This window comes from Xenopus tropicalis, chromosome 9, assembly GCF_000004195.4.
Source record: "Xenopus tropicalis strain Nigerian chromosome 9, UCB_Xtro_10.0, whole genome shotgun sequence".
Lineage (NCBI taxonomy): Eukaryota > Metazoa > Chordata > Amphibia > Anura > Pipidae > Xenopus > Xenopus tropicalis.
In genome coordinates this window covers 51,051,698-51,078,411 of record NC_030685.2, presented here as the reverse complement: position 1 = coordinate 51,078,411, position 26,714 = coordinate 51,051,698, and the positions used below count along the sequence as shown (strand labels likewise).

At 37.2% G+C, this 26,714-nt stretch overlaps 1 protein-coding gene across 3 annotated transcripts in view; it reads left to right on the top strand.

Annotated features, from left to right (window-relative positions):
* pard3b (par-3 family cell polarity regulator beta) overlaps positions 1–26,714 on the top strand; it is a 673,678-nt gene that overhangs the window by 583,920 nt on the left and 63,044 nt on the right. For all 3 annotated transcript variants that reach the window (XM_031893388.1, XM_031893387.1, XM_002936393.5), the window contains one exon: positions 14,963–15,036. In XM_031893388.1, the coding sequence (XP_031749248.1) occupies positions 14,963–15,036 (74 nt within the window). The remainder of the gene's footprint in view (positions 1–14,962; positions 15,037–26,714) is intronic.

Below are 26,714 nucleotides of genomic sequence, written 5' to 3'. Positions count from 1 at the left end.
TGTATCACAATCACTGTTTCTATAGTAACTCCATCTCCTAGCAAAGTTGGCTAGAGATGCCCTTTTTTATTTTCTTTTGGAGAAGCAATCAAAAAGAAGACATTTCAAAGAAGGGTTATCTTTCTTAGGAGCCTTTCTACTTTGTTTGTCATCTGACAAAAAATAAAACAGTGGATTCCTTGAACCTGCCTGCAGTCTATGCGCCATGGTGGGATTATTATTATACAACTGACTAGACTGAGAATCATCATTACTTGCAGTGTTTTTTCATGAGTTTATCTTTCATAGGAGTACTGTGCTGGATCTGCACTACATGACAATAAGGAAGCTTTGTGATACCTGTTCCTGTAAAAAAAAAACATTCATTGTCTAAGCTAGCTGGGAAATGGGTTTAATCTCCATGCACATTTTTGTCACCTTAAGCAAATCTTGTGCCACAGATCCTCAAAAAAACTCCATGGCCTCCATGGTCTAGGGCAGGAACTAGAAGCACTACAGAACAGTCATAATTATAAACTGTAATAATTAAACTGGAACCAGTGCTAAGAAATGAAAGGGCACATGTATGTCCACAAGTACAGGGAGCAAAATGGATACAGACAACAACAAGGTCCTTTGTACTTACCCATTATCAATAAGACATTCTGGGCCTGATTCACTAAAGTGCGCTAAAATGTGCGCTATTTTTATTGTGCGCTAAAATTTTTACCGCGGCTTAATTTTGGCGATTTTTCGCACGATTCACTATAAGCATACTCGCGCTTTTTTCCGCGCGGTATTTCAATGCGATAAATAGCGTGCGCGGTATTTTCCGCTATTTATCGCATGCGCTAATTGTCGGGACAAACCTATCGCATGAAATACGCGACAATCGGCAGCATAAAAATTGCAACATTTTGCCCTGGGAGAGCACAGAGTGCTAAAGAGGTGCTGTATAAAAGTTTATTTGCCAAAACCCCCCCCAAAAACAATAAAAATATAAGTAAGAAAAAAAAGAAGTGCTAGAGATAATAAAATGGGGGGGCATTTAAGAATATTTAGCCAAATACTTAGGGGTCCGTTAGCTAAAGTGGCTTAAATTAAGTGGGAGATTTTAGACACAGAATAAATGGCAAATATGTTATGGGCACTTTATTAAACATGGACAAATATAATATTGCAATTATTCAGGCAACAAAATGGGCTAAAGACAAAATTGTTGTCAGAATATTTGTAAAAATTTAACCCATATAGCATATTGATGCTGATAATGATAAATGTAAGAGTGTAGGGGAAACTACATGAAAGTATAGAAAACCATATTAAGGAAGGGGAAATAATAACACATTACTCAGTTCAAATGTATGAAACTATAAAATTTTACTACAATAAAATAAATTTCAAAAAGGGGGAAGGAAAAAAAAACTTAGGGCTTGCTGCCCTTGAGTTCCTCCAAGTCACTCCTCAGTTCAGCTACTTCCCCCCGGAGCTGGGCCAGCTCAGCCATTACATTGTCCAGGTCCTCCCGCATGGACCGATGTGCTGGGCCAGGAGAACCTGGTGGCTGGCATCCGGGGGGCTGGGTGGGGAACTCAAGAGCTGGGGAAAATGGGGACAAACTGGGGGAGGAGTAAAGGGGGGGTGTCCGGGGCCTCCATGGCCTCCTCTGCCTCGGGGGCCTCCTCCGCCTCATCATCTGAGGCCTCGGGGGCCTGGCTGGGTCCTGAGGCCTGGCTGGGTTCTGAGGCCTGGCTGGGTCCTGGGGCCTGGCTGGGTCCTGAGGCCTGGCTGGGTCCTGGCTGGGTCCTGAGGCCTGGCTGGGTCCTGGGGCCTGGCTGGGTCCTGGGTCCTCGGGGGCCTGGGCAGGTCCTGGGGCCAGTTGAGCCTGGTCTGCCTGGGGTGCTGCCTCCAGGGGGAGGAGAGGCCCAATGTCGATGTTAAGTTCTGTGAGACAGAGTATTGCAAGATGTTATTTGAATCTATTATATATATATATATATATATATATAGATATATATATATATATATATATTCATACACAGAGGGCCACCATCCTAAATAACGGGGCCCCTCACAACAACATTTTTGGGGCCCCACTCCTCCCACTGGCCCCTCCCCCTGTGAACCCTCACATCAATCCAAAGGACACACAGACATTGTTAGCCAGGGCCCCCTAAAACATTTGTGGCCCTTCCCCCAAATGGGCCGCTCCCTGCTGCTTCCCCCCCTGCTTTAAACTCATTTATGCATATGTTTTTTAAAATGTGTGTGTGTGTGTGTATATATATATGTATATATATATATATATATATATATACTGGTATATATATATATATATACACAGGTATGTGATCCCTTATCTGGAAACCCGTTATCCAGAAAGCCCCAAACTACGGAAAGCCCGTCTCCCATAGACTCCATTTGAATCAAGTAATTAATAATTTAAAAAATCATTTCCTTTTTCTCTGTAGTAATTAAACAGCACCTTCCTTTATTGTGTATTTTATAAAAAAAACATGCATATATACACATATAGAGAGAGACAGAGAGAGAGAGAGAAATTACATTTCATGTTCAAATTACTTGCTAAATCTTTTAATAAACGTATTTTGTGTAAAACCATATTAAAATAGAATAATTACCTTCAGCTATTGCAGCTATCTCCTGAAAGTTCCTGCGCTTCAGGTCTGACCAAATCCGCTGGAGCTGGCGGAGGTCCATTATGAGGCGAAGGTCCCTGCGCAACCCAGCTATTAGGTCACGCAGGATAGCCCTCTTCCTCTCATGGACCCCTATTGGCCCCAGCGGCAGCCTGTCATAACCTGAGCACAGGAGAAATGCAATAATATATTGCCTCTCCTCCATAAACAGCTCTGACACCCCAGGCATGATGGTGACAGCAGGCTGAATGACACAAAATGGCCGCAAGTCGCACATGTCACGAGATTACAAAATCGCCACAAAATGGGCGCAAGTCTCGCGTGACACGCGTCAAATCGCGACAAATCGCCAAAATATACCTAGTAATGTATTTTGTGCGACTAAATATTCACCACTATAGTACTGTATATTATCGCGACTAATTATTTACCGCTATAGTACTGTATATTAGTGGCGAAATTCCATACATGCCAAGACTTTAGTGAAATTGAGTAAAAAGACACATACTTGAATAAATAACACTGTAAGTCCATATTTTATTGTCAAAAATAATTTACTGTACTTTTCTATAATTTTTCGCCTGCCTGTAGTAGGAGTTAATTTTAGCATAGCCGAATGCGATATTTAGCACGCAAAAGTTATAGTGAATCATGCGATCGTATTCTTTTCAGCACGGAAATTAACGCATGCGGTTAAACTAGTGCGAAAAATAACCCATGCGAAAATGGCGATTTTTCGCATACGATAATACTATGGTGAATCGCGCGCAAATTATTTTGCGTTTTTTCCGCGAAAAAGCGTGCGATAATTTTTATCGCCCTTTAGTGAATCAGGCCCTCTGTGCATAAAGCTACAAAGAAATGCCCTCCTCTTTAAGCAAAACAGGGATTGTTATTCCATATATTGCAATATATTCAAGCTGGCCAACTACATCAAAGTCATCATCTGTCTGGCCAGTCCTACGCTCACTTTCATCTGATTCATTAAGAATTCTACTGCTTCATTATATATTTTCTAAAGGGACTGAGTTGTACGTGCAACTTGTTTGTTTTCAAGGTTAATACCCCTGAATGGTTGCCGTTTTATTGGCTCCACTGGGATCACCAGACTTTAGCTGGGAAGTGTGGGAGCTACAACATGGAGCTGGCCACTGCTCCTGTATAAACTATAACAAAAAAGGGAAAGTTGTGCTCAACCACCAAATTTAAAATCATTAAGGTGGTGTAAAGAGGCTGTGACCACAAAATTCATATAGACAGCAAAAAGAGATCCTCTGCACTCACCCATTATCAATATATACAAGACATTAGGACATTCAGTGCATTAAGCTACCAGGAAATGCCCTCCCCTTTAAAATAAAACTATACCCCAGAACGGAAAAGTAACCAAGAGATAGTTTCAATTATATTAAGTGATCTATTAACGAATCTCGACAAATTGGAATATATATATCAGTAAATATTGCCATTTTACATCCTCTCTCTTGATCCATCATTTTGTGATGGGCTGTGTGCTCCCTCAGAGGTCACCTGACAGGAAGTGATGCAGCTCTAACTGTAACAGGAAGTAGTGTGGAAGCAAAGGACAGAACTCTGTCCTATCATCCCAGGAGGCGGCCCTCAATCCTCAAATTCTTAAAATGGCAATTTTCTATTTAGGAGTACCCAATAGCACATACTACTTAAAAAGTATATTTTTGTGAATATGGTTTATTTACAAATAAAGCAGAGTTTTACATATGAGCTTATTTATGCAATATATTTTTATAGAGACCTACATTGTTTGGGGGTATAGTTTCCTATAAGAAAAACAAGGATTGTTTGTCCAAAATGCAATTTCCAAGGCAGTTGTCCTGTTTCTTTCCCACAATGCAGAGTTTTGTCCCAGAATTTCAGCATTCGGCATCAGAAACATGTTTTGAGACCTAAATATGTTTTTAAGTAGACGAAAGACAAATTAATTTGAATTAGCCAAACAGACCTTACACAGAATGATGTACTTTGCTGTAAATGAACTATGAACAAACAATAATTGAAAGCTATGTTCTTATTCGACTTGCTTTAATGAGTAAATAACAAATATATGAAATGCAAATATCAAACTAACCTCTTTTAATGGTAAATTTATTTTACCTGCTATGTTTAAAAAATGACCGTGCTAAGGGATTTGCCCTGAGTTGTTAACAGTGAGTAAATACCAATTATATTCTGACAAAACGGGTTAATAAATAAACCAGTGTAATATATCAATGGGAAGTAGTTTAGATTTGTTGATTTTATGCCACATAAATATATTTATCATCCTGCAAAAATCTTGTTTCCCTTAGATTCTTTTTACTTTATCCAATAATATGCATTATTTTTATTACTGTTATATTTTAATACAATCCTAGGACAGGTATACAGTATGTACAGATGTACATATTCTCAATTGTCAGGCTTCGGGACTGTATAGCCATAAAAGCTGCGCTGCCAACTGTGCGCATTGGTTTAGAAGTTAGATGTTCTTAGGAGTTGATGTGGCTGTATTACAACAAATATAAAAAGAATCCTTCTAACCAGGTAATCAACAAAACTTTGATGAATCCATTTGATACCCATAATGTTTTGGTAAGATGATGTAAGTGGACATGGGCTTATTTGATAGCACTTCTGCCTTGCAGTTCTTGGGCCCTGAGTTCGATTCTGACTTGGACAGTATCTGCTTTTCTATTTTAGCGGAGAAAATACCTAGTGTGCCATTGATCTAACTTTATTCTAGAGATAGTAACTACAACAAGAAAACAAAATCATCCTGAGGCTAGATTTTCATCATAACATATGCTTCTCGTGTTTATTATTTTTTGCTCTTTTACTAGTGCTAATGGGACCCTAAAATCAACCACCAGGTCTAAATTTATTTTCCAAAATGAGAACTGTAATAAAATAATATAAAAACTATAAACAATAAAACATACAGATTAAATGCATATTGACTTAGAATATTGTCTCTATCTCAAAAATTTAACTACATTACCCCCTATGATAAAAGGTCCTTCGATAGGTAGTTCAAATTAAAAGAAACTTTAATGTCAGGAAATTATAGGCTATTCCACTTTGAAGTAGTAACTGATATGGGACGATGCAACTCATTTTTGTTGCTTTGGTAATAAAATAGGAAAAACTTCCTTGTGACATTAGCCTGAAATAAAGAAATAGTAGGTGCCAACAACAACATAAACATAAGAACAAATCTTTGTGTGGTTAGTCTAAAGGTTCACACTTGGCCCTTCTATCTTGTCCAGTGAGCCCTGGCTAGTAATGGTGGAACAGCAGGAAATGAAGTAAATACTCCAAGAATCTAATGAGATTTAAACTAGTGTCCTCAGCATAAGCTATGGTATTAGCAAATACTAATTAGTTATTAAGAATCTTAAAGGTAATTAAACCTCATTATGGGTAAAATTGAGGCAATAGATGCAAAAGAACCAATGCATATTTGCAAATGCTTTAGTAATACTTGCCATTAAATAGGCACAAAAGTATTTGAAAACAATTTCCTTTTTCTACAGAAGAAAAAAAGTGTTGCTTAGCTTTTAGAAAAGAAATCCTGTTTAAAGTTCTTTGAAAGCCTTGAGTAGTGTCAAAAAGAAAATATTTTTTCATCAAGGAGCGTGATATCTTTAACCAAAAGCAGAAATCAGTCTCTGAGAAATATGTCTGGTCAAATAAACTCTCTAAATCCTCTGTAAACTAGACAGCAAGACCCAGGATTTCTAGGTATTTTCCCATCTCTTATCTAGAGTCAGTAGTCTGAAGATGTTTTTTCTTCTTCAGGAAGTCTTTAAATGCTTTTTGTTCCAAAGAATAGTTTTTCTTTATCTACCGTAGAGGTAGGAGATATATTTATACATTCTGGATGTGAAATGTGAATTGCAATATCTGTAACTTTAAGCTGTACTGATGAATGAAAGTAGACACCTCTTAAAAAGTGGAATGCTTTCAATGCTGGTGTGTGTTAGGAAAGGTCACAACATGAGATCAGCGGAAATTCAGTTCAGTGTTATGCATGACATTAGGAGTATGGGGTCAAGCTATAAAAAAAAAAATTAATATGTACTCGGCCTTGTGTTATCCCAAAGAAAATAACTAGTGCTGCATTCTAATTTCCAAGTGTTTCTTTGTACTTCACAAGCACAAACTGCCAACATGATCTGCTTTAGAATGTATTGAATTCCAAATAGATTTCATGACTTGTTTATGATAATATTGCAGCTCATTTTTTACCACATTCTTCATCCATCAGCCTCACTCGCCCAATTTTAAATGTAGAATATGGATTTACATTCTGATGAACATCTGTTTTTGTGGGAAAAGCATAGATTTTGGTATAGTTTATCACTCTGTTTTATACTCTGAGTTCCAGAAATTAAAGTATGATGACATGGTTTATTAAACACATCTTATAGCAACAATAGATGTATGCTACAGTTTATTAGCAACCCATATGATCCTAGCATCCTGGTATTGCTATAGAATAGGAGGACCTCCTTCAGAGATATACCACAAACAGTGTTAATTATGCCCAGTAGTGATGAATGAATCTGTCCCATTAAGTTTTGCTGGAAAAATTTGCAAAACGGCAAAAAATGTGCAAAACGCATTGAAGTCAATGGGCGACTTTTTTATGTAAAGGTGGCCACACGTGGCGATTTTTGATCGTTCCAACCGGCCACTAACGTTCAGGGCTGAAACAGCAGATATCACAGGAGGCTGAATCGGCAGAAGGAGGTAGAAATCCTATTGTTTCTAACTCCTTCTGCCGATTCAGCCTCCTGTGATATCGGTCGCCTCGCCGACTTGCCATACACGTACCGAATATCATAGGAAATGAGGTTTCCACAATATTATCGGTGCGTGTATGGCCAGCTTAAGGCTTTTTTTGTTTTGGCAACTAGCAATGAACAAAATTTTCACCAGGCATGGATCAGCGGCAAATTTCTGCAATTTACTATTGGCGGTGTGTTTTGTGAAACAGGCAGAAATATTTGTGTGTCAGAAAACTGATGCACATCAGAACAGATATTTTTTGACACATGTTATTGTTTGCGTTTCGCCAAAATGGGACAGATTCGCTCAGCACTGCTCATCACTAATGCCCTGTGCAGGACTGCAATAAAAGCACAACTTGTGCTCTGGACAAGTATCTTACTATGGGTCCAGTTAACTGAAGTGGATTTTCTTTTTATAATCAAAAATTTTAAATACAAATTTCAAAAGCATAGCCTTAAATTGAGGGCAGCACACAACACATTTTTACCCTTGCCTGATTCTGGTCACAGCACAAACTTCACAGTGTCACACTACCTCCTTTACTACCATCAAGCTATGTATTATATCTATTATATCTAGTGTCTGCCATCTCAGATAAATGGGACTCCTGAGGGTGGAAGGCCCTTTGCTTGAATAAAGGAATGCAAAAAAATTAGCATAGGTCATTGCCTTCTTGAAGGAATATCTAAGACCAATCAATAAGTGAGGTACAAATCACATGGAAAGTGGCTTATTGCATGAGAAAAGGAGGAGTGTGAGTGGTCCAAACATTCTTGACTAATATCTAAAGTTCAACCCCCACCTGTCCACCTTTCCTGGAAAAGACTTTGAAGAATCAACCAAGTTCACCCATACATTGTCTGACACTTTCCCTTTTTGTCACTAACAAAGGCCTAGAACTTTATTTCTTGGTCATTTATGAAAAAAACAAGACTCAGGTAGCCAACCAAGAAGCCTGAAAGCCTGGCTAGTCAGTCTACAGAAGAGCTGGAACTGAGAGACATAGATTGGTGTCTACGAATCCAACATACGGGAATCTATGTGCCTGTAAACACAGTTACCTGTGCAGAGGTCTGTAATATTGCTGAAATTGATGTGGCAATGTCACTGGTATGGAGGAAGTCTCTTTTTTACACTCTTTTGCTACCCCAGTATCTGGCTTTTGAAGTAAGATTTGTATCTCTGAGTGTGAATTGTAGGAGGGTGACTGGCAGCTGATCTAAGAGTAAGAAGACACAGAGTGGTTCAGTCGCCCCTGATAGATCTTTCTCTCGCTTCGGTAATCCGAAGTCGAGCAAAGTTTCCTACTGCAGACAACTTTTCATGACTGAAGCAATGTGAAGGGCTTTCCGCTCACTATTCTAATTGTTGCCAGTGGAAAGTCTTTTCTGAGCAGTTTTTCTTGCGCGAAGAGAGAAATCTATCGGGGCAACTCAACATCTCTGTGGGTTCTTACCCTAAGGCTGCTGGTGAGCAGCACAGCACCCAAATGCAAAAGAGTCTGAAGTGCTGTGTGTATGTGGATTATGGATATAAAAAATAAGCTGCTTTTCTGTTATATGTACAAATGCAGCACCCAGCCTGGCTCCATTCCTTTACTTTCCCTTTGCACATGTTAGCTGTAGGTGTGTGGCCTCATGACATGCCACAGCAAATAAGCTTTCACTCTGCTCTGACACTCACACATTTCTGCGTCACGGATACAGACCTGGTAGCCAACGATTCTAGTGGGTGGCTGCTTTGAAATGGTGCAACATTTTTAAAATCTATAAATGTTTGTCTAGATTTTCAATACTATAAAAACATTTTTCATGATAGTTCCCCTTTAGGAAATGGTGTTCATTCTACCTTTGGTGTTTGTCTACCTTTTCACTTAAAGTTCTAGATCCCAAACCTGAAAAACTAAAGGCAAACAAATGGACTTGGAAATATGGCATATTACAACATTCCAGCTTCTGTTTTCAATTTTATAGTCATAACTTTTCAGTGCTTCCTCTGTCACTGGCTTTTAGATATACTTTGCACTGTATTGTTCCCAAGGTATCAGTCAATCAAGGTGATCACTTTTAAATATCTTATCAGTCTGCTTCAATACTTCTCACAGTGTGAATGATTAAATGAGGACAAAATATACCTTACATAGATACTGTAAGCACCATCTTGAATAACCTAATCTATTAAATAAAGTTGCTTATGCAACACAAGCTTGTTAAACACTATTCTACATAGCAAGACAGTGATATAATATAAAAGACAATGTGGCTTCATTTTGATCCATTTCTACAAAAAACTTCCCGTCAACCAGTATCTATGAATTGCACATTGTGTTACAGTTCCATAGGTCACACAGCCTTCATTTAGAAGCTTCCTTCCACCAGTACCCAGGAGGCATTAAATATTTCTAGCACTACTGCACACAAGTCAAGTGTCTATGTGCCTGAGGGCAAAAGTGGTGCCCTTTTTAAGCAACTGGTAACTCCTAATGGCAGTTAGTAGGGTCTTCCATAGTCAAGTGTAGTGTTGCTTTTGTTTCCAAGCACCTAATGACTTTCAACAGTTATTATTATGCTTTATTTATATGTCACTAACATATTCCACAGTGCTTTACAGAGATCATCATTGACATTAGTCATTGTGACACTGAAGCAGTTGGAGTTACATATTTACACTTAATCATCTCCATAAAAAATTGAGAATATTTATACGCTAGACATTCTGAGATATAAAACTCCAATAAAAAGTCACAGCAACAAAACATTTGGAACTGATAATATATTATATTAAGCAGGTGAATCCCAGTTATTATAACACTCCAGCCATGCATTTGGGATTTTAACAGCATCGTTGTGTTTTTTTTTTTTTAAACTAGGGATAAACAACCTGTGCCACTCTAGTCCAGCTCTGTAACAGATGGTATGACACCCACACCCATTCTCTATTCTTAACTTTATGCTAAAAGACATTTTGCTGACAAATTTCCAACATGCCTATCAAGCTAATGCTGATCATCATGAACCGGTTTGCTGTGAGATGCATTGGTCTGCTTGTTAAATGAATAGATTATATAACAAATTACTAAATTGCTTGGAAATGGACAGAAGTTCAGCTGATTATATTGCATCCTGTCTGTTGGTAAACATCAGAAAACAGAAAACTGCACTGAAGACTGATGAAGCGTGATTCAACTTTTAGGTTGGTTTAAATCCTACAGTAAAGGTGGCCATACACGCTAAAATCCGCTTGCTGGGCGAGGTCACCAAGCGAGTGGATCTTCTCCCGATATCCCCACCTACGGGTAGGCTGATATCAGGCTAATTCAGTTGTTTGGCCCTGGGGCACATCAAAAGACGATGTGGTCCCGATCCGACTACATTTTTAAACCTGCCCGATCAATATCTGCCCAATATCAGGCCAGATGTCGGTCGGGCAGTCCCATCGTTAGTGCCCCTACACAAGCCGATAAGTTGCCGAATCCGTCTAAGGGACCGATATCCACCTTAAGAAATGGACAGTTGAGGACCTTGCTGACCAAATTAGGTAAAAATATCTGACCCAGTCTACCTTCAAACAAGGCTTAATGTTTGCCCAGGTCTAGTAACCCATAGCAACCAATCAGACATTTGTTTTTGAACCGCTGACCAGTAAATGCTACCTGCTGAATGACTGATATGGGTGACTTGAACGTCAGCAAGTTTTGCACCTTTTATTAAACTGACACCTTAGACTCAATAAAAGCCTCAACAAGCCATGATGTATTTATTGTACAGCAGAGTAGAATATGTTGGTGAAAACTTTTTTTCCCGCAAATGTTGGTGAAAACTTTTTTTTTTCCACAAAAAAAACTCACTATAAATGGTTTTGATGATGAAGGGAATGACAGATCCCATAAATATTAGTAAGGAATAATATGCTGAAAATGGCAGATAGGGGCACATATATGAGGATGCGTCTGATGTAAGAGCGGTCCATATAATATATTAAAATATTTTTTTTAAACAATCATTTTTATTATTTTTTTGTATACATTTTCCATTCCATACAATATGGGCCACATGACCTTTGTAGAATAACAATTACAAATACAGAAGGAAAATAAAAATGAAATAAAGGAGAAGAAAAATAAAAAGTTGGAGATAATACAGTTGTCTACATATTCTGTTGTTAGAAACTCTCTTAACATCTACTGTATTTCTATAAAAAAAAGTGAATACATACTAGTGGTCTAAGTATTTTTGTTAGACTGATAAATTGCAATCAGAACAATTCTTGAACATGTAGTAGCAGTGTTATTGGTTCACTATTATTGATAATTGTGTTTGCTCCTATATTAAATTATAATTCCATATTAAAATTTCTCAGAACTGGCTAACTCTGACTGTCATTCTGTTCTGTCCACATATCTGTATGTTTCCTTTTCTGCTTCACAAAATACGTCCTTGGTCATAATTATGGCTTGGGTAAATCTGCTTTTTCTTTAATCACACCACAATTCTCCTTCTATACATGCATTAGCAAAGCTAGCGAGGATGTGTTTCTAGTTTATTGAAAAAGAGAATGCACTGAACATCCTCCTGTATCTGTATTTCGTATGCATTCTGTATGTTTTTTATGTATATACCCTTCTGTTGTACATCGTTGTGGCATATGTTGGCTCTTTACGAATTCCTTTTAATAAAATTAAAATAAAATACAGAAATGTGAGGGTTTTAATGCACTCAGTTTATACCTACCTAAATGAGAGTGGTACTTTAATCTGGTAAATGGGAGGTGGCTAAAGGGCCTCTTAGCATATTTTGTACAATGCCTTAAGGTTTTAAAAACACAAAGACTCAGGAACATTTCTTAATGCAATGGACACAGAAATTGCCTCAGGGAGACTCGCATTTACAGAGGGGAAAAAAGCCTAATAGCATCCTTTTAACTAGGCACTCAAAGCTTCATCTCTAGTTGTGTAGGTGAAGTAGGGAACAGAGCTAAAAGTGGCCTAAAAGCATCTCTAGTCGTGCTGTTTGCCCTCCCCGTGTGAGACTTTTCAGAGTGCATTATGCAGCCGCTAGCGAAGGTTACCCCTTGAAAACAAACCAAAGTGCCGCTCTGGTATTCTAGCTGAGTGTTAATAGCTGAAGTGCTTTCACCCTGATATCCCTTTCTTAGCTGTGTGTATTATCTCCTGAGAGAGAGAATAAATCTATTGTGCTTTATATGGAAGTTATTCTTGCAACTGAACTGTGTGTCTGCAGCAACCTTCCTGGATCAGATATAGGGGATCAGTATTTTCACAAGAGAGTGAACATTTTAACATTTAAGGATAGTGACCCTAATATTATCTCCTGGTCTTAATTTTTGGACTTAGATTCTGGTCTATTGATAGTATTATCAGAAACCTTGGTATGTGGGCATTTGGGGAGGAAGTGAACAAGCTGCTAAATCTTTGAACTTTAGAGAATGAGGGATAAAAAGGCCTACAAATGATTTAATGGGGCAGTGCTTTAGTTCAAGGATAAGGAATGCAAGGCAGCAGGGCTACTGAATAATTGCCATTCCAAGAGATGGCATAGACAAAGCACCATCATTCAGCTATAAAGACCGAGGTATATCCATCTGCTGTAGCACCTGTGGCCAAAGAGCAAGAGGCTGTCTGTCTGTACTGAGACACATATGGCCTCCAAAAGGTCTCAAGACAGGTTTATGCATCCACTGCTGGTTAGATACTTCAAGGAGCAGCTCTTCAAACATGGGCCATTTGTTTGTAAAAGGAGAAATGTTTAAGTGTATTCTTCTAAATGGACATTGAACACATGCAGTCAAATTTAACTAGTGGTGACGGCATTGTGATTTGCAGCAATGTAACATTAGCTCCAAACAGCCAATGACATTAACTGGGTATATAAGGAGCATTAACTGAATATATATAATATTTGTAACAATTCTGATTATAGTGGTGAAAATAATAATTAAATATAAGCTTTGATTCATTCAAATATGGAACTTTCTAATTATAATCAATTAAAAATTCCCTTTTGTCTCAAATTATTATTCACTATCCCCCTCTCTTTCTCTACATGCAGGAGTTGGATCACATACGCCTAGACAATGTATTCGAGCTAACTGTCTCTCAAAATAACCAGCTCCCACACAAAGCTGCATGAAAAGAAACATTGCTAAGAGGGGGATAATACATACAGTAATAGCCAAATTTCAGAAATAGATGAGCATTTTGAATTGTATTTAGACAATGTATTATTTCCATGTGATAAAGATTATATTTTATTGTCATTTTCAAGATAGTTCCCCTTTAAGAACTTATTCTAAAGTAAATATTGCATCATTTCTAGCTATGTTTATATAAATGTTTATTGTCTTGAAGTATAGACATGGCAGTGAGTCCTAAATAGGATTTGTGCTTCAGAGGGTAATAAAAAGGTATGACTACGTGCATACTTTTTTATAAATATAAGGGCTCACTGGACACAAGTTGCTATGTTTATACCCATAATGCAATTCCAGTGTAGTTGTGTTTGTGCGCATATGTGATGTCTGTACATATAACGTCTGGGTGCCTATTAGTGCAGCCCACACTGGGAACTCTGGAATTAGTGCCAGGTTCCCCTGCGTCAATACTGTAGGCACACATGCCTGCAGTTCATCAGATCAGACTGGGCTGGTTCAATGGCACTTTGCAGAAAATACACTCAAGTGCAAGAGGCATGTTTAGGTGCAAGTAGCTTTAAAGTAAAATGTCATAATGCTCCCCATTGGTTATAACATTTGTCTGGTTCTATTTAATTATATTTCTTATTGGTAAACTTTTTCTGATAACAGTACATACATTCATGACCAATATGATAATAGATTGCATAATCAATATGGCTAGATATTGGTATTAAGGAAGTCATTATTTGATCATTTCCATTCATTTTTAAACTTTTATAAAAATGGATGTAGAGCCCTTAATAAGCCACTATTCATCAGCTTTTCCCCCAAATTATTTTTTAGTTACCCAACAACTTTTTAGATTTATTGTCTGTATGGAAAATGATATAGATATTCTATTGCTGATTTAAAGACTGTGTGAGCTTTTGTGGGGCTCTAGGTGTGTGTTTGTGTGTTCATGCAGAGAAAGTAAAGTACAATAGGTAATTCGGTAAGGATTTTAGGCACTGACAGAACAGTGCAGTTAAGCCTGCCTGCTACCTGTTCTCGCTAATGAATTCTGCCTGTCAAGGCCTTCACCTTTGTGTGCACTTCATTGAATCAAGTTCACGCTTATAGTTTGAGAAAAAAAAATGAAATTGCTGCATTGATCTGCCAGTACTGGCGTCACTGGGCTGAGTAATGTCCCCACTTCTAGCAGCCAATATAGAAAGAAGCCACTGCTGTGTCGCAAGTTAAAGGTTATTGTGTTTGGTGTAAGTGATCTGACTTGACTGTCCTAGTCCTGATAGCTTTTAGGCCATGGCAATATTTTCTACATGAAATGCTTATGTATATATCTTTTTTTACATTTTTAGATACCGATTAGAAGCCCTGAAGCCTCACGTCTGCGTTATGATGGAATGGAAAGGCAGTATGCATCCCTGCCCAGGTATTTTTATGGCAAAATTCACTATAGGAATAAAGCACACTTGGTTTCTATATCTTCTTCTTTTGATTTTAAGTCAAGTGTCTGCCTATAATTATAATTTTTTATAGTTAACACAAGTAAAGTTATTCATATTGGCTATCGAACACGTGATCCTGCATTTTCTTAAAACAACTCCCTATAGGTTTACTAGAGTTGCCACTTTCCATGGCCATAGATCTGGGCAGGGGGCGGGGACACGATATCAGTGGGTGGGATGTGACATCATGGGGGTGGGATTATGATGTGGAGAACGGCGATTGCCCAATCAATTTTGGAGAGTCCTGTCTGGTTTCCAAATTGGAAAAACCAGGCAGGCAGTTTTGACCCAAACAGCCCTTTCGAAAACCGGGCTGTCCGGGTCAAAACCGGATAGGTGGCAACCCTGATGTTAACGGTCAAGGGTTGGCAGCCATGGCTTAGGCCTATGGGACTCTTGGTGCTTTGACTGCTGTGGTTCTTTCAGAAAGAAACCCTAAAATGCCTGTAATAATGCTCTGCTCCACACTGCTGTAAGAATTTCATGGCAAGTAAAAGTTAATCTAGCTTTCAAGCTATTCACATTATGGCTAATGGGGGATGATTTGAATGGGAAGATGATTTGTCCTTACTATAAAGAAACATTAAAACAACTACAACATGCCAACACATGACTTCATAAGGGCTAAACTCTCTGGGAGATTTGCAGAAGATTTTGTGGATCAGATTTTATCTGATCTTGTCATACAACACCACACAAAAACATGCAACAGCACAAGATTTTGTAGGATCCTACCAAATCTGATCCTTACAGCTGTATTGTAAGTCGGAACAGATAAAGTTGGATGTAGCGTTTTGTTCCTGCATTAACATCTGACAGTCAATGTATTTCAATAAGAGAAAAAAAGTCTGCCAGACACCATCAGATATAATCTTGTTGGATGCACATTCCCTTCCGACGGGCATGTGGTGTCAGATGGCAATCCTTTCATTTAGTTTACACATGAGATTTTTGTACCAGTTCCATTATAGTTTATACCTATGTAATTATATCCGAATTATAGGATGCATTCTGTCGATTCAAAACAGTCCTACAAAATTTCCTTTAGAGACAGATAGGAGGCAGAGCTTCTACAGGCCGTGACATCACACTGCTAGCCAGAAATTATTTTTTTCATGCCTATAAGGCATGTATTTTAGGGCTCTTATACTCTGGTCGCAACATGATGTGTTTCACCTGCGTTTGGCAGTTGCCTGTGACTTAGTGAGTATGAAGTCATTTGAAAGTAGGGGCTGCATTTCTTTCTGCGTTCCCCTGTGGTTAGTTTATGAAAGATAAACTTATGGGGAACATGGACAGAAACACCCATGGGTAAGAGTCTTTATGCTATGGTGTTCAATAAGAAACCATGCAAGAGTCCAGTTAAGCTTGGTGTTTAATCTAGTTAAGCTTAACTAACAGATGTGTTACATAAAGATAAATATATTTTATTTTTATTTTGCTTCTTGCACTAAGTTTTCTAGAATTTGAAAAATGTAAACAAAACAAAACACATTTTGACCTTTCATATAATGATAAAATGGTGAGTTACTGGCTGCTTGCATTCCTTTCTTTATGATATAAAAGACCTAACAATCATTTGCAGTGTAATACAGGTAGTTTGTTATATTTCTTATTCTGGTGACTTTTTAACTTTTCTTTAAATTCAACAATGACAAAAAAAACTCAAATATTTTGTGAAGCATGCGGTGAAGGGGTGACTGGAAGCCAGGCCAGCTTGAATTGGCTGAGCATTTTGCACTGTACCCTAACGGACTTATTTATCCATTTTCGTTTTTGTTTTTCTTAATAGATTAAACTTGCATATTGAATTCTGGTTTATTTATTTAAGTGGTAAACTTGTGAGAATAAAAAAAACTCAAATACTCTGAATATTCGAGTTCCAGACTTGAAACAAACTCAAATAAAACTTGTAAACTCGAATTGAACATATGGCTTGACTTTGCCTAGGACAACTCCCATTGACTTCTATAGAAACTCACAAGCTTTTAGATTTAGTTTTATATTTAAGTTTTTACCTAGACATTTGAGGTTTTGAAACATAACTCGAATTTGAGTTTTTGAAGTGCCAAAAATGCAATTGGGCAGCACATGAGCACAAACGTCACGCATATCCTACCCATCACATGGATGAACACTGTGCCACTATAAGAACAGTCCCTCTGAGATAACTAATAATGACCTATGAACAGCAGTGAACAGTTTGCGCTATCTGTTGGTTTATTTTGTATAGAAGTAACACAGTTCTAAATGTTCCAGTCAGATTGCATCCAGACATTTTGTCCAAGAACAAGATGTTTAAGCTCTGGGCCAGTTCTGGCCAAAAAAAACAACATGCCCCTTGCCAAGAAAGAAAGGAACTCTAATTTAGAGAGAAATGCGCCATCCAAGCATTACTTATTAGTGCCATTAATTTCAAGAAGATCAGTATAACAAAGATAAATTGTTTTCATTAATTCAGTGGAAAAGAAGGTGACTTTTTTTGTTCTAAATTTGGTATTAAAAACATCTCTGTTAACTTTTGTGGTGCCTCAGCTGAGTTCATTTAGGGTAGCCAATAGGTTAACATAATCTGCTCATTTATATTGCCAATTAGGGCTCTTTTACATGCTATAGTGCCTTCACTGCCACTAACTTCCACTGATTTTTTTTGTTAGTTTATTGGCTGCTTTGAAAGCTTTTCACGTGATTTCTTTTCCCTGTGCTTTCAGCATAGCAGAAGGTTGTTTTCCTAATAGGTTTATTTTTTTGTTGGACACTGTTTAGCTTTGTGGTGTACGATTCGCCACTGGTCTACATTTTTAAGTAGTGGTTATGACTGTAGAGCTGCAGCAGCTGTGTTGTCATATGTTGTAAAAAACAAAACAAAACAGTACTTATGTTGACTTTAACCCATCCAGTACCAAAGTTCAAAAGCTAGAGGAACAATAAATAAATCTGTCTCATTGTCTTGTGTGAACCAGTGTCTTGACATTTTACAGTATGGTAGTATGGTACCCTGCTTTTAACTCAGCATTGTGAAAGGTGTAACAGCTTAGAGGTGGATCATTGCAAGGTTGTATACTTGAAATTATAAAGCATGAAATATTGAGAGGGAAGAGGTACTTTCCGTCAGGGCGCAAAACATCAAACCTGGTACAAAAAGGCATTTTAGCTCTTTCTCTAGGTACTAACTAGACACCATAAATACTACAATGTGCCCATTCCTCGCCTCATATTCCATAATTCATGGTACCAAAGAAAATGAATGCTACAAGGTAGTTATACAACTACTGTGGGTGCACATTCCTCATAGGTGTGTGAAAATAAAGGAGATGTGGCCACAATATTATCTGTCATTACCAGGCCTAATCTCTGCAGGGATTGGCTGTACCTTAAATAAGAGAAGTGATTTTCAAACAAACAATTTTCAACCAAAATTTATTCACGCTGCTGCAAATGATTTTCTGTACATTATCGATGTACAAATCTTGTTTAGCAAAGTATGCTTGATATAGCACTTCATTTTTCTATGCAATTCACTATAAACATAAAAGGCATTTATACTTAAAAATGGATCATTTCACAGTAAAGTGCTGATTCTAGACATTGTATTAAACTTACAGCTCATTTATTTTTATATAAGAGATAATGTACCACCTACTGTAATGTATAGACTGAAGTCACCGAGGAGTCATGTTACTCCAAGGAAGGTGGCAGGTTGGGGCAGAGTGGCAGCTGGTAAGAAAGAAGCAGCATGGGGGCTAGGGTTGCCACCTGTCCAGTTTTGACCCGGACAGCTGGTTTTTGGTAGGGCTGTCTGGGTCAAACCTACCTGTCTGGTTTTCCCAATTCGGAAACCGTGGGGGATTCTTTAGCAGCGGTTGGCCAATGACGATCGGCGCATCATAGCCCCGCCCTTGTGATGGCACAACCCACCTCTTTTGATGTCACGCCCTGCCTCCCTAATGGGGGCACTGCGAGTCATCAACATAGAGTACAGCAGTGAGACAGTTTCAAGATATTGTGTGTGTATGTATATATATATATATATATATACTGACAGTGAGCCGCACACACAGGGACTTTGCAAAAAAATCACACTTTTAATGAGAAAAAACAAGTCCAATTTCTATAGGGTGTGCTCCATTTGTTCTTGTATATATATATATATATATATATATATATATATATATATATATATATATTAGTGTGTGTGTGCTCTTTAAGTTATATATATTGTGCATTCTGTTTGAATGTGCAGTTTAGAAAGACGTAAGTTACAGTGTAGATATATATATGCGTATACAGGTATGAGAGACGTTATCTGGAAACCCATCATCCAGAAAGTTCCAGATTATTGGAAGGTTATCTCCTATAGACACAATTATAATCAAATAATTCAGTGTTTTAAAACATATTTCCTTTTTCTCTGTAATAACAAAACAGTACTGTGTACTTGATCCCAATTAGGATATAATTAATGCTAATTGGCGGCATAACAATTCTATTGGATTTATTAAATGTTTAAATAATTTTTTTAGCAGACAGAGTATATAGACCTAAATTACAGAAATATTCCCTATCTGGAAAACCCCAGGTCCCATGCATTCTGGATAACAGGTCCCATACCTGTGTGTGTATATATATATATATATATATATATCAGTCCTGATGGTGTCTGCACTCCAAGGCTTTAGTATTCTATGGGGTGCACAGCCAAAATTCGAGTATTTAACATGAAATAATCTGTTTTTACGGGTGTGCCGGCCACAGATTATTTCATGTTATATATATATATATATATAGCGAACCCAGGGTGGCACTCTGCTTCAGCTCTTAGCTCGGGTGCAAGGTAAATGATTTAAATATCCAAAAAAGACCAGCAACACTGAGTTATATTCCAAAAACAATCATTTGTGTATTAAAAACGCATACCACCGTTACGTTTCGGTCCCCATCGGGACCTTTCTCAATAAATATATATATATATATATATACATCTCACACACATGTTTTTCAGTCCCTTGTTAAGAGATTTTCCTTTGTAAGTCATGGCCTTGCCTGTCAGGTAAGGTAGAGCTTTAGTGCTGAATTAAGTAGTTAATGATACTAAGATTTCACAGGGCCAGAAAGGATCTTGTCTATATTACAAATGTTTACCAAACTACTGTCTGGAGCCTAGACTGGGGCCATTGTTAAGGACCCCTCTCTCCTCTTCTTGTCTAGTTTTTGTGACTACAAATTACCATTTGTTAAATATACTGACACGAGGAGCTTCTTCAGTTACTGCCACATGAGTTCCTTTCTTGAAACTGCCCTGAAAGGGTTTGGCAGCCTGAAAATGAAGCCTGTTTAACATTGGTTAAAGGAGATTGGACTTACTCTTGCTTAATAATACACTCCAGCTCAGCATTCTCCCATTGCTGGGGGGCACACAATAACTACTGGTAGCTCTGTCTGGAAAGCTTTTAAAGTAAACACTGGACTGTGAGCTTATTGGACACTAATCTCTGCTGGCTTTGTCCTCTGGGAATGTAATTTGTCACAGAAATTTAAACTGAGCCCTTTGAGTTGAGCAATACATTGATTAAAAGCAGATAACTTGGTTAGCATTGACGTACAGGATATTTATGAAAATAGAAGCTTTTTAGATTCATTATGGAAATTCAAAATGAATGTATAATACAGTTCTAGCTAGTATTGTATATGTATATTTTAAATACACAGTATAAACAATTCCCTGCATTCAACCCACGATCTGTAATTTTCCACTCCCCAGCAACCCCATTCTGCACACCTACTTCAGTCCACAACAGCACCCTATCCCTGTCACCCTATCCACAGTATGGAATAGAACAGCTTTGGGGGGGGGGGGGGTGATGGAGAATGATACAGAAAGTTTTCTAAAGCTCTAGTGACTCATTAAGGTTTTATTTCAAACAGTGCACCAATAACAAGTACTTGCTGATTAGTTTCTATGGGTTGTTGAACTAGAGGAAACGTTGAACCTCTTATAATATGATCACCACGGGGGTGATGTTATTAAAGTAGCAACATTTGCACAATGTCTAATTATAAATCAGGCGTTTGCTTTCAAACATGTGACTAGTGATGAGCGAATATGTCCCATTTTGCTTTGCTGAAAAATTTTCAAAAATATGCAGAATGGCAAAAAATTTGCAAAATGCATTGAACTCAATAGGCAACTTTTTTTTATAGACATGGCATTTTTTCTTACTCCAAATGCATTAAAGTCAGTGCCCATTTTTTCTTACTCCAAATGCTTTAAAGTCAATGGGTGTTTTTCTCACTCCAAATGCATTAAAGTCAATGGGCTTTTTTGTGGTGACTTTTTTGTCTCAGCGACAACTTTCTCGGCATCTTTTTTGTCTCGCTGATGCGGATTTCTTCTCATCACTACATGTGACCTGTTAAAAAGTTTGCAGCCCCTTAAGTTCTGTCAAGTATTGAGTTAACTATACACAAACCGACTGGAAACACTCTGTGACTAAATTGACTTTGAGTATATGAGTATATGAAGGCCTTACACCTTATGGCAGCATTTTCTATTGAGGCCACACACACAGTGGTGAGTTGGTCAGATGAGCTGCTTCTGCCATAAAAACATACTCAAAAATTGTATGAAATGACAATCCATACAATTATATCTATGAGTGTATGGCTTGCTTTAAGGTGCTGCCTTGCTTTTTATGTCACTTATATCCCTATATTCTAGGCCAGTGATCCCCAACCAGTGGCTCAGGAGCAACATGTTGCTCACCAACCCCTTGGATGTTGCTCCCAGTTGTCTCAAATAGGTGCTTATTTTTGAATTCCTGGCTTGGAGGCAAGTTTTGGTTGCATAAAAACCATGTGTACTGCCAAACAAGTTGTGCAAAAATCAAGTTTATTGGAAGAAGAAGAAAACCAATGCTTTAGCTCTATTACCAGGCCTTTGTCAGGGTTCAGACTCAAAAGGAACCTCAATAGTAACTTTCAGCAGGAGGGCACTTCTTCACTATATACGTTTGATTGTCTTTGAAGAAAGTTACATTTACGGGCTGATTTATCATTTTTTGAATTTGAAGAGAAAAACACAACCACAGAATTGAATCTTGAGCACTCGCTTATTTAACTAAAAACATGGACAGAACAGTTGCGGTTGCATTTTGTTCTAGAAAAAAGTTGTACACAAATAAAAATCACATTTTCTATTTATTTTCATTGTCAGAGACAATTCCCATTGACTTCTATAGAAACCCAACAGCTTTAATAGATTTTGTTTAATAGATTTTTCAAAAAAATATTCTTGAGTTTATTCACGATTACATTTTTTTCCCAACAAAATTTTAAACTGTCTAATCTTCGTTACTAGTATTACATGGTGACTTGGTTATTATGGGGATGCTATGAAGGTTTTGTTGTTGTTGGTTTCTATTTCAAATTTATCATAAAAATATATTACTTAAGGACCTGCATTTTGATAGCTCTGCTATATTTAGAAATGTTTGTTAAACATGTTTGTATTCTTATGAGGCAGGTTTTACATTTGAAGTGTACATGGTTAGTCCTATAAAAGATACACATGCCTGCAAATCATGGAATGTGGAAAAAGATCAGTGTTACATAATGAAAACACAACATGTGAACCCAACTGGGACCAAGCCTTTGAAGCTTATGCTTTAGACCCTTGTGTGGTCTGAAGTGTAACACATCACACACTTCATGTATATGTTTTATCTGTCCATCAGGTGCAAAAGGAATTGTTTCTGTTCTGAAATTGTCATAAAATGCTGGAAGCTCTTCTACCAGTAATGCTAATCATTTTTATATAATATCTTTTTTCAAATTTTCTGTAATGGGAATTCCTTAATTCTTTTTTACCTTTAAACTATCAGCAAGAAATGTATTCTGTCCAGGCTGCTAGAAGTAAGTCTATTGGTTAAATATTCTGGTGTAATTTTTTTTATAAAGCATCACACTGTTCTGTCTTATTCTAACATATAAAAATAAATCAAATAAATGAATCAAATAAATGAATCAAATAAGATTAACTGACCATTTTAGAGTACCAAAAACATCATCTGATAACGAGTGAATCATCATCAGAGTTTTCAAGTGTTAATGTGTGTACTAGTGCAATATTCATCAGGGTACTACGGTGCTCCCCTCAAGTATTTGTAAGTTACATAGTTACATAGGGTTGAAAAAAGTCCATCAAGTTTAACCCTTCAAGTTAACCCAGCACACACAACCTATATTAATACTTACAGGAGCCTTACAGGTTCAGCCATTTGATTTGCTGTAATTTTTACGTACCTGATTTACAGAGCATTTTTAAGACCTACTTAAGGCATACTCTTTTTTTTTTGCACAAACAACTATTTTTTCAGCGAGATGTTTTATTACATACACTGTGCAGAGGTACAAACTATAAATGTAGCAATCTTTCTGGCAGATGAAGTATCTAAATATTTTGGGGGGTTTCAAAATCTATATTGAAATTCCTGGAAGGAAAAAATTGTTTGTATGCTCATTGTGGATATATTTCCATTAACAACTTTTATTACATTTGTTCCCTTGTGCTTAGGCCCTTTTACTACTACTGACTTTACTGACTACTGACTATAAGCAAAACTAGGAGTTCCCAGCCATTGCTGGATAAAGGTATAAAGTCTGTTTTTTATACAAATGTTTGTAGTGCTTGACTGAGCAAATGGCGGCCTACATTTGTAGTTTTAATAACTGGGGTAAACTCCCATTGTAGTGTTTTGTGTCTGCTATTTCTTGTATATTGTACCTTGCAAACTGAAGATTAATAAAAGACCTGCATAACATGTTGATGTTGCATAATTTATGTTTCCCATTGGCAGAGCCATTAGGGGTTACAAGCATTACAGGAGTAAGCTTCCCTGACAAAAATTCAACTTGTCAGGGAAAAGTTCAACTTGTACAGCAGCTACCAATAGAAATTTAACATGCATCTAACATGCACCTCACTACATAATTACCTAATAAGAAAACAAAGTATGCATAAAAACATTTACCCAGAGGTTTTTTCCTATATACAGGTATGGGACCCCTTATCTGGAAACCCATTATACAGAAAGTTCCAAATTACAGAAAGGCCATCTCCCATGGACTCCACTGTAATCAAATAATTCAGATTTTTTAAAATGGTTTCCTTTTTCTCTGTTATAATAAAATTGTACCTTGTACTTGATCCAAACTAAGATATAATTAACACTTATTGGAGGCAAAACAATCCTATTGGGGTTAATTACTGTTTAATTACTGTTTAAATAATTTTTTTACTAGGAGATCCAAATTACGGAAAGGCCACTTATCTGGAAAACCCCAGGTCCTGAGCATTCTGGATAACGGGTCCCATACCTGTACTTGATTTCAGCTAAGATATAATTAATCCTTATTGGAGCCAAAACAATCTATTGGGTTTAATTACTGTTTAAATCATTTTATTAGCAGACTTAAGGTAGGAGGTCCGAATTACGGAGAGACAATGCCAGGTCACAAGCATTCTGGATAACAGGTCCCATACCTGTATCAATAATAACCTGTTTCAAAAACCTCTAAAACCATGAAAAAACTAATTTTCTCTAAAACAATCAATGCCAAGTGATTTATTTAAATAGCCTATTAAAAAAAAAAAGCACAAACGAAAACAATGCAGAAAACAATGTGAAAAACATTTTTTTTTATTGTTGCACAAATGAAAGCATAAAAAAACCCCGAAAACCTCTAAAGCCTTGAAGCAAAGAAAGATCTTCCAGTTGTAAAAAGTGCACTTGCCATTGACTTCTACAAGGCCCTTGACAGCTTTTAGATGGTGTTTTTACTTTCAGACTTTTTGCAGTTTTGATGAATAGTGGAAAAAAAAATCACAGTTTTTTCCTGTGAATAATTAGAGTTTTAAAAATAATACAAATCATAAAAATGTAATGAAACATGTAAAAGAATAGCGACTTCAAAAATTCCAATGTATGTAAGTTTTATATTTCAAGTCTTTTATACTCTAGGCTAAAGTGCAACTGTGGTGTCTCTTGTTCTTATAATACAAACAATTGAAGTAAAAGAGGTTGAGTATTGAAAAGAAACTCCTATGCACCCTTAGGGAAGATGGAAATACTGCTGCAGGGCAGGGTGCCATTGGTATAATAGTAATGGCCATTTGAATCTTAATGAAAGATGGTATAAGTGCTGGAAACTCCTACTGTCAGCTCAGCGCTGCTTCTCTGCTGGATTAACACAAAAGCCATCTCATTTATATTCCTGTTCAAAAGGGCACGTCCCTGCTCTCATGCTAAAAGGTGGCAGTCCTTGGTCTATTTCCTTCCAATTAAAATGTCTTTCAGAAGACACACTCATTTTTTTTTTTTATAAGCTTTAGTCTTAGATCAAATGTTTCCTCCTTTATCACCTGAAGTAATAATGCCAGAGCTTTTCAGTAGGGTTACAGGCATGATGTATGCACCCCCCCCCCCCCCCAACCCAACACACACACACACAAAGTATTGGTACAAATAAAGGCATGTACATAATATAACATTGTACAGTTAATACAGAATACATTGTGGGATAGTCCTGCACAGGAAAAAAAACATGAACTGTGCTATTGTTATTCTGTATAGTTTTGTTGACAAAATATTTGCAAAAGGGTAGCAGGTCTTAAACAGGTGTTGCTCTGAGCCTGTGTGACTTATGACTTGCACCTGCTGTCTTTAAAGTGCTTGTACAGGGTAAATAGAATGCTCTTGGGACTCTCTAATATTGGTAGCAGCTACAGAGAGCTGTCGATAGCCATTATTTATTATTACCATTAATTTTGCTTCACTCAATGGGCCCTTGTTTAAAGTGAGCTATGGTAGATATTTCACTCTATATTTTTCACTTTCTACCAGTCTTGATGTAAATTGTTTAAATGTGGGCTTTAAGCTCCACCTTGATCTACAATTTTCATCACCCTATGATAGATATGGTAGATTCTCCTGTCACTCTTGATAGATATGGGGTTTATTTTTGGCAGCTAAAGTTTGCATACTGACCACTATCTAACTTCACTATATTAAACAATCCGCATATTTTATTTAGTTTTTAAAATAAATAAAATGCCTATGCAGTGTGATTGGTCAGTTTGTTAAATGTATAGTTTAAGGAAATATATAAAATATGTGGTCTCTGGTTTATCGCTTATTCCTGTTTATAGTGATATGCTGTTTGCCCTGATCTGTGCCCAACTCTTGCTTTTTGCCTAATCCTTTTGATTCCAATTGGCTTGTGGCCCTGATACTCACATCCTCTTAGATTTAACATAGTCAACTTGGCAGTTGTTCATGGGGATTAAAAAGGAATCTCTGCTTATGCCACAGGCTCCACACACAGTGTTCCCTCCTTTGCTTAGTCAATGTGGCAGATTTATCAACATTCAGACATTTGTGACTTTAAAGTTTTTGAAACTATGACTAAATTCATTTCCACAAAAACCACAAACATCTAGTTATTTGGTAAAACAAAAAAAAAAAGTGAAAACCGCAACTTTTTTTCATATTGTCGCACAAATGAAAGTGTCAAAAAAATCCTAAAATCTCTAAAAACACAAAGC